Source organism: Triturus cristatus, chromosome 7, assembly GCF_964204655.1.
Source record: "Triturus cristatus chromosome 7, aTriCri1.1, whole genome shotgun sequence".
Taxonomy (NCBI): Eukaryota; Metazoa; Chordata; class Amphibia; order Caudata; family Salamandridae; genus Triturus; species Triturus cristatus.
This window is the reverse complement of record NC_140590.1, coordinates 1,755,166,858-1,755,182,988: the sequence shown is the minus strand read 5'-3', so window position 1 is coordinate 1,755,182,988 and position 16,131 is coordinate 1,755,166,858. Positions and strand designations below refer to the sequence as shown.

Below are 16,131 nucleotides of genomic sequence, written 5' to 3'. Positions count from 1 at the left end.
TTCAGTGAAAAAACGAGATGTGTCTATGTTGCATATTCGGCCCTTCCCTGTTCCGGGCACTAGGCCTACCCACACAAATGAGGTACCATTTTTATCGGGAGACTTGTGGTAAAATAGAACAGTATAACAGTTGTTATTACTAATTGGATTTCCCTGAATTTTCCCCTTCCAAATGTAAGCCAGTGTGTAAGAAAGAAGGCATTTTAAAAAATGCAGTCGGAATCACATGCTAGAACAGGTACCCACAAATTCAGAGATGTGCAAATAACCACTGCTCTTAAACTCCATATCTTGTCCCATTTCAGAATGCATAGGTTTCCTTGATAAAAAAAAAAAATAACTTTACATTTTGCACCATATGAATTGGTCTATACTCGGAACACAATAAAAACCATTGTACGGTTCCTCTGAGTTGTTGGCTCTAGGTACCTCTGGTCCTTGGAGAACCAACAAACCCTATAAATCCGTCAACCAGAAAGTGGACGTAATGGCATATTGCTTTTGTAAATTGACCATTGTGACATCAAATTACAGAAGAAAACATGGTCACAAATTGCTGTTTTTTGCTGCTGATTTCTTTATTTCAACAGTTAGTTTCTTTGGGAGAACCTTGAGGGATCCACACACCTGTAAAATAATAAAGTAAACAGCTAAGAAACTGCAAATTCACCATTTAAACTTGAACTGGACCTTTTTAACATACTGGTTTTCTTTCAATTCATGTCTGATGTGAACAAAGGTTTTCTTTTCATTATATAGATATTTCAACTTCTACATAGACCGTTGTTAGCTAATGAATAAACTTGCCATATTGGAAGGTTAGAAATGTGGTTTATACTTGAGAAAGTAGAATTAAATGGGAGAATGATTCATGCGAAAATAAGAAATTATACAACTTAGTTGCAAACTTAGTAGCTACTGTCTAAAAGAATACCGTGTACCAGTGAAAAGATGTGGAGTGAAAACGCATTCCCATGAGAGCATTGGAAGCTTATTGGTCGACAGAAATGAGAAGAAGCAACATGAAGATTGCAACAATATTTTTGTGTTTATAAAAGCGCGTGTTCCTACAGTAAGTTACCACTTCTATTTCGTCCTTAGTCCACGCTGCTTTGAGACTCTGGACTTGACTACTACTATAATTCCAATAACAGAAGTGGGAGCAAAGTCAGCAGCGGATTCATCAATCTAAGGAGTCCAGAGTGAAGCCCGACTAGTGTGGGTTCAAGGTTGCAAATCAGTCTCAGTCAACAATAGGCTACTAGCAGGATACTAGAATGTGACACCCATAAAGAAGGGGACTTGGTCATTCATTTCTTGCTGGGAAGACACCTGTGTTGTCCATAACGGATGCATGGGAGAAACTCCTATATTCTCCAAAACAGCTCACACACCATATGGAGTCATCGTTAGTACATCAGATCATCAGATTCGCTTAAATATTGTACCCCCATTCCATTAGGTTAGGCACGCTGACAAAAGTTTCGAGGTCACCCTTGGCCAGGTAAGAGTGTGAATATGTCAGCAGTCCCCTAATAATTGTAAGCTGGAATGTATTCGGCTTTGCACAGAAACTCAAATTTGGCGATTAGTGTGACTTTGTGTTAGATTTTCCTGTTGGATCTCCCAGGAAACCGGGGGTATTAATCTGGGTTACATTTTAGGATACAGTGTATTTAGTTTCCCCGCTGTAAGGGTTGTCAGCGTAGACCCTCAGGGGTTGACAATCTGGGTGCACACCAGTTTGGCCTGCATTCTAATGGAAATAATCGCGAGTCATGTGGACAGCCAACAACTCTTAATAACCTTCAAAACTGGATCACAACTAATGCTTGTCAACATTTGCAACAAGGAAACGCAAAATAGCGTAGAGTCAGCTATTTTTCATCATCCTCAATCTTTACGTATGGCCTTAAAAAGCAAAGAGTAGAAACTGTATGTATTACAGCAAGTTGTTAAGTATTGATTGAATAGCAACGAAAATGTCATGGGAACATTCTACATGGCAACATCCAATGGAGGCCGACTCGAAGGTTATGCAAACCATTTTCCACATTACTGCCAGTGGCAGAAAACAATCTGAAAAGCTTGAACTACACATCTCTAAAGATTGCTGGTTTGATCATTTTGCAGGGCAGTACCTTGATTGGTGAGTACCTCCAGGAAACGGGCTGGACTCTCTCCGAAAAATGTCTAAAAAAATCGAGATGATGCCTCAAGCTACTCACAGGGTGTCGGAGAGCCACCGGTAGCTCGCGATCGACTGTTAGAAGACCAATGGTTTAAAGGCAACAGTGATAAAAAAAAGTCTTCATATCCGTTGTCTTTTCTTTTTCTGTGTTTAGTTTCAAAATTATAAGATTAGTGAAAGGAACCACCACCTTGAATACAAAGATGTGTACCTTTGTTTTGAGCCAACCATGATATGGGTGCGAGGTCTGTATATAAAATTAACCATCTTCCTTTCAAATAATAGTTGAATTTCACAATGACGAAGTTGATTGCTAAGCATTCCCTTCCTATTTCTGCATGGCTTCGCTCTCTAAGAAACAGTTATCTACAAATGAACATGAAAGGTCCATCATGCTGATTCTCACTGAGCTGAGACAGTTGAGCATCAATATCTATGTTAGAGCATCATTTTGCAAGATGAAGGTACAATCAAATTTGGGTGACAGCCTTAAAAATCAGACAATGGAGAAGAAATATATGAGTAGTCTTGGGTAACTTGCCTATAATATCCCAGGGTCCTCAAAAGGTCTTAGGTCGAGTTTAGTGACCGTAAAGGGTATAGCTTGAATTGCTTTGATCTTTTCTTCTTGTCGCTGTACGTTCACATCTCCCAATAGGTACTGCAGTTATTTCATTTGCTCCATGGCAATTCTAGATTTTTGTGGATTGATGTGTATCCCTGCGTTTCCTGATTGAGTTAGTGCAGCAACTAGATGTTTTTGTGTTCGGCCCAGGACTTACTGAAAATAACAATATTACTCAGGTAGACAGCCGAATAGGAGCAATGGGGGATTCAAAAGATGGTTTAATGGTTTTAGCAGGTTTTGTAGGTATTCAAGAATACACTAACTCCGTTCTATCTGGTGATTCCAAAAACAGATGACAGAAATGGATAGAACTGTCATCAATTTCAACTATAAGTTGACTTCCTATTACTTTCTTGTTCAAAGCAGCAAATGACTCGCTTCTCCACTAAGTGGGCAGAAAGTACTTTCTGAGGAACCGGACAGTCCCATTTTCTAGATGATTTACATGAGAGATTTGTTCTTCCTTTTCCTCAATTTTATCCAATAGGTAGCTTTATTAATCATCTCTAAAGTGTTTACGGCTCATGGCAAACAGATTCAAGTTTCAGGCCCTTACCAGGTAAGCGTTGTAGTACCCAGTCTCCCTCCTGACATTCTCTCAACTTAGTGCCCCTGTCATATTGGCTCTATCTTTCTTATTCTCCACCACGAACGGTCTCAATTTACCAATTCTGGACCTTAACAGTGTAACATATTCAAAGTGGGGTTTCTTCTGTATCAGTCTTCTCCCAGCATTTTCTAGTCATTTCCAGCAATGTCTTGGGTTTCCTCTCGTACAAGAGTCTAAAGGGTGAAAAGCAAAGGCCTGCCTGGACCCGACACCAGATGGTAACAAGCATTGGCAAAACCAATAGGTTTTGCCTATGCAAGATCCCTTGCACGAGTGAGTAGCTGCGCTTTACAAACCCCTGATTGATTGATTGATTGAGCCTGGCATTTCCTCAACACCCTGTGATTCTGGGCAAACCACTGAACCTCCCCTGGCTAAAAATAATAAATGTGAACTAGTGTAATGGAACGGCTGCTTATGTAAAGCTCCCCAATTGGGTTGAGATTACGCTGTGTAAAAATGCAAAAACAAAATCAAAATAGAATTAGTACCTAAGTTACAAAAGGAGAACAGGACGTACAAGAATAAAGTTTAATCACACTGCACTTGGTCCAAGATCTACAAAAAGACAAGGAAGTGACGCCTCGCGCATGCTGCCAAATTAGAAGGCAGTAAAGAAGAGTGAGGATGCCAACGAGTGGTAAGTAAGGGGCAGGCTAAAGGCGTCTTTTTAGAGTTTTTTTTAAATTATTTATTTGGATGCAACAGGACAGTGCACTGCCTGCATGCCAAACCTAAATATCAGGACCCCACTCAGCCTTCCGTGATCACTCCTTCATGTATGAACTCAAGCACTGCTTTAAAAAAAACTATAGAAGTACAGGCACTCACTCTTTAGAGTAAATCTTTGTTCCTGAGAAGTGCTGGGTACTCTCTGATTATATGTATTGCAGGAGTGCTGAGAAGTGCAGGTACTCTCCCTTTCAAATTTAAGAAGTGCAGGTACGTAATACTGGAATGCACCTGCCCATTTAAAGCACTGAACTCAAGACCTTGTCTCCTTGCAGGTCTCCCTAGCAGATTGCTCCCCCTCACAGACGCCATAATGTAGTAGTGCTGATTCTTGTGTCTTTGAACTTTAAAGGAAACTTTGTAAACTACGTCTGATTGTAGCTGAGCAGCAAACTGCTCCAGCTCTGTTTTTGTGAACATGTCCTTGAACCTGCATATGGTGACAAGTAATGCCCAAATTTCTGCAAAGCATACTACTAGCCCTCTGGGTTAGGTTTGCTTTACATAAATATCCCCCACACCCGGGGCTTAGACAATGCACTGTGTACTGCAAGACACACCTAGAGCAATGCACCATGTACTGGAAAACACTACTAGGTAGGGTGACCAGATTTTGAAAAACAAAAACAGGGATCTTCCACGAAGAGACGAAAGACTACAATTTTGCATCAACTGAGGGCATTGGACGACTTAGTGACTGAGTTTTCTCTCTATCGCAGCACTTTCAATTAAGTCAATTTGGAGAAACTTTTACACACGGTCTAAACTCTGGGATATCAACTGCTTTCTGATAAGGTTTCCTAAGTAATTCTACACTGGAATACATGACAGCTTTCCTCCTTCTGGGCCAGAGTGACCAAAATTTGCCAGGACAGATGGTGAAAAGGTACGCCTGTCTCAGCAAATACTGGCAGACAGGCCTACTGTAGTATAACTTAAGAAATACCCTATATCCTAAGAGACACACAAGATATGTTCTTCCAAATGTGACTACCACAGGCTTCAATGCTGCAGATCACATGGAGGAAACCTCAAACTTGCAAAATAAGTCATGGTATACAGAAACCACAGACAAACACCCAAACAAGCATTGGCATAGCCAATAGGTCTCGCTTTTGGGACCTTATAAGTATTTAGTTATGCAGCACAATATCCTTGGTGCAACAACATTAACTGTTGCGTGGTTAAACACTTATAAGGTCCCAAAGGCGAGACCTATTGGCTATGCAAATGCTGGTTAGATTTTGACAGCAGTATAACTACATGTCGTCATCTATGTCCGCAGACAGATCAAACTTCTAGGCGAAGCGAGTTTTAGTGTAGTGGTTCGCTCTGTATGACATAGTGACTGTGAGTGTAAGATTCACATGTCTATATCTCACTGTGCTATAGTAGAAGAATTATACATTTTGAACTGCAAGTAACTAAAGGATCTCTGTATTGAAATAAGTAAACCACTTACCTATCTACATAAAATAAAAATCTGTCATCTGCATGTTACATGATGTTCTTTGCAGGAGACACATTAACCTTCTATACTACTTTGATTCAAATCTTGAATTATACAAAACACAGATCTCTCCAGCAATAGTGTTAATCTCCAGAGTTATTTTACAATTATTACTACTCCATGAGATTTACTGGGTACACAAATATCTCTGCAGCAGGTGCCATAACCCCATCAATTATTTAAAAACGCAGACTTGGCAACCAATTGAGCAGAACAGATCAACTATTATGCTTCTCCTGATTGCCAATTTTTTTGTGGTGAGGCTTTAAAAAACATAAATGTATTAGTTGAGGCCCAGATTTTGCGCTGGGGTTTCACCACGTTTGTGGCACTACGCAAAATCGTATTTGTTTAAACTCATGAAGCGCTTAAATGTACTCATGATATACCAGATGAACACATTTTTGAGGTCTTAATACCTGGTGTCACTTCTTGTGATGTCACTTCCAGTGATGCCACGTACGATGTCATGCAGGGCCACCTTTAACTACTTACTGCGCATGAAGGTAGCCATACTCCAAACACACCAGGAGGTGCCCGAATGGCAATATAGCGCTAGACAAGGAAGCCAGACACTAAGGGGAGGTAACTGGAATCCCCACCCCTCCAGCAGGGAAGTTCTGGTACTCCAGCAGTCCTAAATGAGCGATCTTACAGCCAATCTCCGGAGCACAACACGCAGCACTCTGTTGTACCACCCTCACCCACCCTCTCACACCCAGGGCTCATACAAACAGTAATCTCAGTCGCTAGCTGAAACGCAGTAGCCTACTGCTGAAATCTGTAATGTAGGCGAGTATGGAGTTGACACTGAGTTACAGCAGGAGTGTTGTAAGACACCACTGGAGTGAGTCCCAGAGAATAATTAAGATGGACGTAGGAATAAGAATTTCATTGTAGAAACTCGGTGGAGGAATGGGCATACATTCGGGGCCACGGAGGCACCTCGATGGGCTTCCGGAAGGATGCAGGTGATATAATCTATAAGTCGAGAGACCGAGGCACGATAAATGGTAAAGCATCGTAGATTGTGCCACGCCTCTGATGCAGGTCTGTTAGAACACGTTCAAGCCTTGTGTAGTGTATATGTACAACATGGTGTGTCAGTGACGGTTCAAATTAAGAGTTTGTTAGCACACATGAAAATTGCGGAGGTTGGCGATACTGAGTGTACGTACTGAAGGAAGAGTTCCCAAATGTGTAATTCGAAGGCTGTAATTACTTCCTGGCAAATTGCCGACCATCTGCAAATGACTATTACAGGCTAAAAGAGACTTGCCCCGGGGCAGTTTGGTTGAAGGTCACTAAAATAAGTTGAGTTTTTACTCAACACTTGGTACTGCATTTTGTATGGCCTGTGTCTTGCCATAAATATCAGGTGTTACTGTTACCCAGCTTAAACATGCATATTTTATCGATCTCGATAGAACTAAAGGGGTGGTTAAATATCAACGGTTTCCAATTCGCGTGTGCGAGTGACAACACTTCTGGCTTTAACCACTAAAGCTGCAGCTGAATTTCGGCTTTCCCGCAAGCCAAAACGTGTGACCTTGGGCACAGTAAAATTAGTGTTCTTTCAGTGTGCTTCACTAACGCGTTTCGGAGCATGAGAAAAGCTAGCTGGAGGGCCAGAGAGAGGGAGAAGAAAAGGGGAAAAGCGAAAGGGAATAGCAGAATTACCGGTTTGGCAGAGACATCAGAGCTGCGTGCTATGATGAAGAGACGAAGACGGGAATCTTACATTTCTTAATCTTAGAAGATACATTCCATTGTGAAGCCGCTCTATTAACCAACAAATGTTCTGGATGTAGTTGGGTGTTATGACGCGAGCAATACCGTTGTACAGGTAAAAGCAGCCGCAGAAATTAGGAAAGTGAAACCAGCAGCCTGTCTGTACTAGACTCGAAGAGACAGCCTCCGCTCCTACCACACCCGTGCTGCCTCACATCACACCGGGTGCTGACTCTTCAAGGGGGCGCCGAGTTTGGACGGATTTCATGGTTTAACAAGCATTGGCCACGCGGCCGTAAAAGTAACGGCCGCGCGGCCGTGAAAGCGAAAGTAATAGCGATCGCGATCAAAGCGAAAGTGATCGCGATCGCTAGAAAGGGACACGCTGTGTGGCAAGGACGAGAGTGGTGCGCGCGCAGCAGTGATTGGCGGCTGCGCGCGTGCACGCTTACGTGTACTCAAGCTTTAGGCCACAGGCAGCACTTTAAAAATCCCAACTACAAAATGTCTCTCCGAGCCAGCGCATGCGCTGGCCTTAGCGAGACCTAACAAATAGACTGACCACAGGCTGGAAATCTAGCCTGGAAAACACAGCCCAAGTCCTAAACCACACGAGGCCAGGGCCGTGCATCAGAGGAGCGTGGGATAAGTAAAAACAAGGACTTGTTTTCCTACACCGCCCAGCACGCAGATGTTGGGGATACTCCTTCCCACACCTTCTAGAAGTAAAACATGGTCTCAGCATCAGGAGACTTCCAGAATGTGTCTACATATCCCCATCCATAGGCTGCTAGAAGTTAAACGTTCTCACTTCAAACGTTGGGCTTGGAACACGTGTGAACTTATACGGCTTGAAGGTCACTGCTGTGTAAAAAGTATAAGTCCGACATTGCCTGCATGAAAAAAGCGCGACTCTTGAATCAATATACATCACAAAGGTAGACTTGAAGAGAAAAAAATTATGCATACATTTGCCACTGTGCACAGAAAAATCATGCCAAATGTAAATTCGCTGAGAAAAGATTTGCATAAGTTTTCCGTCTTGGCGGAGTCTGACTAGCTTGAATATTATTATGCTGCGTGATGAAAATTATACTAACCTGCGGTTCAATGATCTCACTGTGTGCAACTTAATATAGACTTTGCAAACAAGAAAACTGGGGACGCTGCACAAGGCAGGCAGTGTTCAAAAAAACCTGTGCACACTCCAAAGACACTTGTGTCCTATTATTACTGCTTTGTGGCTTACGCACCGTAGATGAAAGTTACTGAACGTCGCCATCATCATCACCCAGGATGTAAGTGCAGAGCAGTGCATTAGGAGACAGGTTTTTAAAGATAAATTAGCAGCGCGCATTCCCCTAACTGCATCAGACTGTAAAATACTGCCCAACAATATTGGATACAATTCTATATTATTGTATACCCTCGGTGTTGTGATGAAACAAGTGCTGTGTATTTCACTGGTGTTTACAGCACAAAACAGGCTATCTGCGCATGCCACCAAAGAGATAAAATACTTATGTTGTTTTGCAATGACACTGCCTCTGCCTTCTCTGAGGGGGGCCCTTCTATCTCCCACCTCTGGAGCAGTGCTCCCCTCCCTCCGTTAGGGATGGGGGTAGGGCTTTAAGTGGGCTGGGTCTCGCCGGGTATGAGCACCGCCAGTTTTTTAAAGGAGGCCTCGAAACGGGTCTCTATCGGGCTCTGTTTTGTGCCCTGGAACAGACGGTCCGTTTTTTCCCCGGACTGCAGTGACTGCAGGCACATGGATGTGCGCGTGCTCACTTCTCACTAGTGGAGAAGTTACGGCATGACGTCATGCCAGGTGAGCGTTGTAGGGTAAGGGAAAAGCCTTTAAAGAGTAATTTTCTCTCTGGGTTTCCCTTCTCTTTTGGAAACTCCGGAGCAGCAACATTGTCGTGGTGTCACCAGGACTGTAAGTGGAAGCTTTTTCAATATTATATACAAGACATAGTTGCTGCTTATTTATCTTACGCAACTAACAACCATTGACAAAGCCAATAGTCCGGACTTGTAGGTATGATGTTACTTGTTGTATCATATATCTGGATGCAATGACAGAAACAGCAAAATACAAGTCATGTGGCACACTATGCTAAGGAAAACACTAACCAAAGGATGGTTACCACTGTGCACAGTGCTGAGGGTCGCTGTGACCCTTATATTGTAAATCACCTAGGCGTGTACTAAATGATCAATCGAATCAGTAAATTTCAAAACCATATATTGATTCATATATATCAGTTAGTTGGTACATGTACATTTGAATAGCTTATTATGCAGTGTACATCACTCATAATACATCATAATGCTGATACATGTTGTAACAGTATGTAGTCTCAATACATCTTGAGTTCATACAGATAGGTACATAAAGTAATTGTGAAGTGCCCAATGCATTTCGGGACCGACACGTCCCTTCGTCAGGGGCAATCTGCAAACAAAAACATAATATAGGTACACATTACTAATGCACGAATACATATTGAGGATACTCAAATTGAACCATTAATCCGGATTGCACATGCTGTGAGCCATGCCATTTAGGAAACCTGACGCAGTTTGTGAGGGTTTATGCTTGCAGAAAAAAGAGGTGCTTAAATGGAGATAGCTGGACATAATGCCACCAAGATGAATGATGCACCGTGTTATAATTAGGAAAGGGGGTATAATCTCAAAGTGCAGAAGTGGAAAAAAAGGAGATACAAAGATTAATTCAAAAATTGCATGGGGCGAGATAAACTCACTTCATCTAATGTACCAGAGACGTCCTCTATAGGAAGAGGCTGACAACCAAAAGAACCATCCAGTGTACAGCTGAAAAAAACGGGAAGGAATGTAAAAAACAACAGACAGAAGTGAGATAGAAAACGTGTGTAAATTTAATGTGAATTGGCTTACCAAAATAGTTTTCCTGAAGAACACGAAGGTTTAAAACTGTGGACGAAAGAGGTGAAAATACAGTCAAGGTTCTACCTATCATATAGACGGGTAGCTGTAATGACACTAAGAACAAATGAGAAAGATACTCACGTGAAAAACTAAGCAAAGCGATGGAAACGCAAGCCGTAGAGACAAGAGCTGACCGGTCACCGGATCGGATGATGGCGTGGGTGCGCAGAGACCCTAAATACTTTGTGAAAAGGCGGACGGCTCCGGAGAGTGACGTCCGATGAGGGGGTAATGGAAATGAAAATGGGACTGGCGGGATCCGCCATGATGAAATAGTAACTAGTCTGAATGCACGCAATAGTGACGAGAATGCGAGTGATAAATCTAAAAGTGGAGCACAAGAATAAAGATATGGCGAAAAGAAACACAAAAACTGTGTGAATAAAGTATCATGTCTAAAAAAAACTCGCATGTGGCGAAAAAACTCTAAAGGATCTACAGACTCGGATATAGACTGCTGTGACAGCCAAAAGAAGCGTGAGGTGATCAAAGTAACAAAACATATGGGAGGGCCGCTATGCAATAGAAAACACTCATGTTCAAAAAGAGGAGGGTGAATGCTAGTGTGTGAAACGTGAAGAGGATGACAATGAGGAAATATTCTGAGACTTGAATGGAGTAACTGAACTTATGGAAAAATCGCTATTCTGTGGGGACAACTCATGTGCAAAGAGGATAAATGCTGAGGGATAAAACCTGAAGAGGATAGCTATAGATAAATGATCAGAGAGTGCAATAGAAGACAACTAGACACTGATAGAAGGAGGATAAAATAAAGGTAGTAAAAGTGTGAAGAGAATGAGACGTGAGAAGTGGAGGGAATCCTAAGGGATACCATAAGAGACATGCTTATGTAAAACTTGACTGTGCAGTGAAAAAAGAGTCTTAAAGGTACAGTTGCTAGCAAACCTATAGAAAACATGACATGTCTAAACGGTCATTGAGACCTGACGGAGTCAGTGTTTGAAGTTTTTTGATCCAGAAAATTTCTTTACGAAGCAGGGTATTAGTGATGTCTATGCCAGGTCGCAATTTTATGGACTCAATGATTTGGAAACGTAGTTGTGAAATGGTGTGTTTGGCCTCAGACCAATGGGTAACCAGACTGGAGGTAGAATTCTTATTTCTGATTCTGGATTTGTGTTCAGTTCTTCGGGTTTTAATTTTGCGTTCAGTTTTTCCTACGTAGGCCTTTCCGCAAGGACATTTAAAGCAATAAATGACGTTAGCTGTATTACAGTCGCTAGTATGTTTAAGTTGTATTTTGGTTCCAGATATTGGGTGGGTGAGAATGTTTCCTGTGATTACATTGTTGCAGTGGATGCAAGATAAACATCTTCTTGTCCCATGATGTGTACTCAGCTTTTTGGTGACTGGAGGAGAGTTCAAAAGAGAACGTAAGTTTCGGCCTCTAGTGTGACGTGGTTGTTGTCATCCCCAAAAACGTTTAGTATTTGTGAGCAAATTTTCAACCATCTCCACCAATCTAAAAAAAATCATACATTCCCGTTGGGAATTGCTCCAACAAGAGGAGGACTTTTCTGATCTATTTCAACAAACACCTATGTTTGCGTACACTAGAGGCCGAAACTTACGTTCTCTTTTGAACTCTCCTCCAGTCACCAAAGAGCTGAGAACTATCTCTGGAAGGATTTGTGGGGCTGTACAAGATTTTGATGGATAACGGAGGGCTTACACCCAAATCTAAAAGGGCATCCATTACTTTCCGGCCCACCTGTGCAGGTGAAGGAAAGGGTGTCCATGGATCTGTAGTCTCCAAGCTGTAACAGAGGAGAAGGGTACTTACACTGCTGCACTGTTATTTAAAGAAGTAACCTTTTCCTGCTAAAGCCTACAATGCGGGTTATGAGGGAGAGCTGGTGCACAGTGTATGCTCCAGTTGTGAATATTCTGTCAGGAGGAAGCTTGCCCCTCACGCTGTACCAGTACAGACAGAGGAACAGCGATACTTACACTGCTGCAGCTGTTAAATAAAGTAGGAACCTTTTCCCTGCTATTGCCTTTAGAGCCAGTAGGGAGAGATGGGTACACTGCATATCTTCCAGTTGCACATATTCTGTGAGGAGGAAGCTTGCGCTGTTGCTCCCCACACCGCAACAGTGCAGAGAGAGAGCGATGCTTACAGTGGTGCACCGGTTATATAAAGAAGTAACCTTTTCCCTGCCACCGCCTTCGATGTCGGTTGTATGATAGAGATGTGTACACTCTACATGCTACAGTTGTGTATATTCTGTGAGGTGGAAGCTTGCACTGTTACTCCCCCAAGCTGTACCAGTGCAGAGAGAGAGCAATGCTTACACTACTGTACCTGTTATATAAAATAAGCTTTTCCCAGCCAGCACCTACGTTGCCGGTTAGGACGGGGAGATGTGTGCACTGTATATGTCCCAGGAGTGCATATTCTGTGAGGAAGGGAAGCTTGCACTGTTACTACGTGTTCTGAGTGTGAAAACCTTGCGCCGCTCCTCTTGCTGCTCACACCTATTCTTTTATTTAATCTTAGCGGCCTGCGCACTATTTAAGATTAAGGTAAAACATTTCGCCACAAAAAAAAGTCAAAATGATAGGCATTGTCAGGGCTTGTTTTAATGCATGGCATTTACGCGAGCCAAGGTTACTTCTGGTTTTGCGTGCAAAACTAGCAGAATTTTTGCAACAGGCTAGAGCGCCTGTAAAATGTGAAAGCATAGCTACCAGAAGTCAGGTGTGACACATTCAGCCAAGTCTAGGAAAACCTACAAGCCCAAGAATGCAACTTGCCTTTGCTAAAACGCCAGGAATGGAAACAAGGCAGTGATGTGCTCAATACGCGTATGTTCCTATTACGTACCTGTGGAAAACTGTCACAAATATAAGGTGCTATTTTAATTTCCTGCTCCCATTATTTTGGGATTTCTGCATTTCATTTTTTTGTTTGTAAATTTCACTCGACGCCAGCCAGAGACCGCTTCTCTCCTCTTAGTCTTCTCCGCCTCCTTACATTTCTCTTTGTACCACTGCTAGGACTCTTTGAAAATAAACACATTTATTTCATTCGTTGACAGTAGACGCCCCCCCCCCCCCTCTTCTCCATCCCGTCAGTGCTCCTACTCTGTGTCTCTCACCCTCCATAGACACACAGGCTGGTAACACCCCCGCACAACCTTTAAGAGGTCATATATTACCTGATCTTCCCACACCCACCGGCCCCTTGAAAAAAGGCTTCCACCGCGTTAATCATGGTTTCCTGGATAAAAGAAAGTATGTGAGACAGTGAGAGCTTAAAAAACTCCTTACCAGTTCCTGCTGGGTGTCAATCAGAGCCAGGGAGGAGTTCAGTGCAGCGCACGAGTCTTTGGCCTCCGTCCAGGTTCCTTCAGCTTCAGAGAAATAGAAACACTTGTTCTGGTCCCGGATCCAGTCATCGCCACAAAGGGGCAGCCCTTCACCGTGCTTTCCATCCTTTGGAGCGCGGCTTTGTGCATCGCTTCTCTGGAGCTCTTCGGCGCACTGGCTTCCCTTTAAAACTGGCAAAGCAGAAATTGAACTAAAAAAGTTGGCCAAGAGTATGTGTGACTAAATACAGTGAGCACAGCTACAAACCATGACGTGGTACTTTAATGGTTGGCGTGGGCAGGGCCAATCTGGCCTCTGCCAGAAGGGCTGGTCTCACAGTTCATTGTGCGAGCTGTGTTTTTTTTGGGTAGTTTGTGGGCCTGTTCTATGGTCAGCTGGGCCGGTTCATACTGTTAATTTCCCTGCTATTAAAATAAACGGCCTGCAGCTACCTCAGACCCATGCAGTCTTCCAGATCCTGCAAAACACGTATGCAATGTGTCTTCACACGTTCAAAACAGCACCAGTTCACTAAGGTGAACCATTTTTTTTTTTATTTTACGATTGGCTAAAGGGGGGCACTTTTATTTTGATCACTGGGCCTGTTTTCTATCCAAGTTCGCCCCTGCGCCTGAGCAAAAGTCTTCCACCTCGGGTAGCTGTGATGGTTGAAAACAGAACGGACAGGCTGTTTCTGGCTCTCACCCGGGGCAAGGGTTGGTTACGACTGGAGTGGTAATCTCAGGAGAGAAGTGTAGGGTGATACCAGGCCAGAGCAGGGTACCACTGGAGTGGTCCTCTCTCAGGACATAAAGGCAGATTACTGCCAGGTGACACTGAGAACACAAGGTCATGCTCTGCGGGGGTAATCGCTCCAGACACAAAGGCAGACCATGGCACTAGGACCGACTCTGCGGGGGTAATCTCTTATGACTCAAGGGCGGGCTCTGCAGGGTTTATTCCATGACAAGGGCAGGCTCTGCAAAGGTAATCTCTCATGACACAAGGGCAGGCTCTGCGGGGTAATCTCTCATGAGAGAAGGGCAAACTGTACAAGGTAGTCCCTCGTGACAAGGGCAGGGCAGGCTCTGCAGGGGTAATCTCTCATGACACAAGGCCAGGCTCTGCGGGGTAATCTCTCATGACACAAGGGCGGGCTCTGCAGGGGTAATCTCACATGACACAAGGGCAGGCTCTGCGGGGTAATCTCTTATGCCTCAAGGGCGGGCTCTGCAGGGTTTATTCCATGACAAGGGCAGGCTCTGCAAAGGTAATCTCTCATGACACAAGGGCAGGCTCTGCGGGGTAATCTCTCATGAGAGAAGGGCAAACTGTACAAGGTAGTCCCTCGTGACAAGGGCAGGGCAGGCTCTGCAGGGGTAATCTCTCATGACACAAGGCCAGGCTCTGCGGGGTAATCTCTCATGACACAAGGGCGGGCTCTGCAGGGGTAATCTCTCATGACACAAGGGCAGGCTCTGCGGGGTAATCTCTCATGACACAAGGGCAGGCTCTGCGGGGTAATCTCTTATGCCTCAAGGGCGGGCTCTGCAGGGTTTATTCCATGACAAGGGCAGGCTCTGCAAAGGTAATCTCTCTTGACAAAAGGGAAGGCTGTGCCGGGGTAAATTTATGACACAAAGGAAGGCTCGACGGGGTAATCGCTCATGACACCAGGTCATGCTCCTATGGGGTAATATCTCATGACACGAGGGCAGGATTTGCAGGGTAATCTCTCATTACACAAGGGCAGTCTGTGGGGTAATCTCTTATGACAAGGGCAGGCTCTGCAGGGTAATCTCTCATGACACAAGGGTAGTCTGAGGGGGAATCTCTTATGACAAGGGCAGGCTCTTCTGGGGTAATCTCTCGTGACAAGGGCAGGCTCTGCAGGGGTAATCTCTCATGACACAAGGCCAGGCTCTGCGGGGTAATCTCTCAAGACACAAGGGCGGGCTCTGCGGGGGTAATCTCACATGACACAAGGGCAGGCTCTGCGGGGTAATCTCTCATGACACAAGGGCAGGCTCTGCGGGGTAATCTCTCATGACACAAGGGCGGGCTCTGCGGGGTAATCTCTCATGACACAAGGGCAGGCTCTGCGGGGTAATCTCTCATGACACAAGGGCAGGCTCTGCGGGGGTAATCTCACATGACACAAGGGCAGGCTCTGCGGGGTAATCTCACATGACACAAGGGCAGGCTCTGCGGGGTAATCTCTCATGACACAAGGGCAGGCTCTGCGGGGTAATCTCTTATGCCTCAAGGGCGGGCTCTGCAGGGTTTATTCCATGACAAGGGCAGGCTCTGCAAAGGTAATCTCTCTTGACAAAAGGGAAGGCTGTGCCGGGGTAAATTCATGACACAAAGGAAGGCTCGACGGGGTAATCGCTCATGACACCAGGTCATGCTCCTAT

At 44.1% G+C, this 16,131-nt stretch overlaps 1 protein-coding gene across 2 annotated transcripts in view; it reads right to left on the bottom strand.

Moving 5' to 3' along the window:
- The window catches only part of LOC146813005 (uncharacterized), a 194,691-nt gene that overhangs the window by 69,176 nt on the left and 109,384 nt on the right, over positions 1-16,131 (bottom strand). Inside the window, exons 1-3 of one of the 2 annotated variants that reach the window (XR_014966940.1) lie at positions 10,460-10,881; positions 10,328-10,363; positions 10,174-10,243 (exon numbers count right to left, since the gene is read on the bottom strand). Coding sequence is in view for 1 of the 2 variants with exons in the window: in XM_085620027.1 (XP_085476153.1) it covers positions 13,676-13,905 (230 nt within the window). In the remaining variant the exon portion in view is untranslated. Of the gene's footprint in view, positions 1-10,173; positions 10,244-10,327; positions 10,364-10,459; positions 10,882-13,675; positions 13,906-16,131 lie in introns of those variants that run through there. The other variant, XM_085620027.1, reaches the window with a different exon arrangement.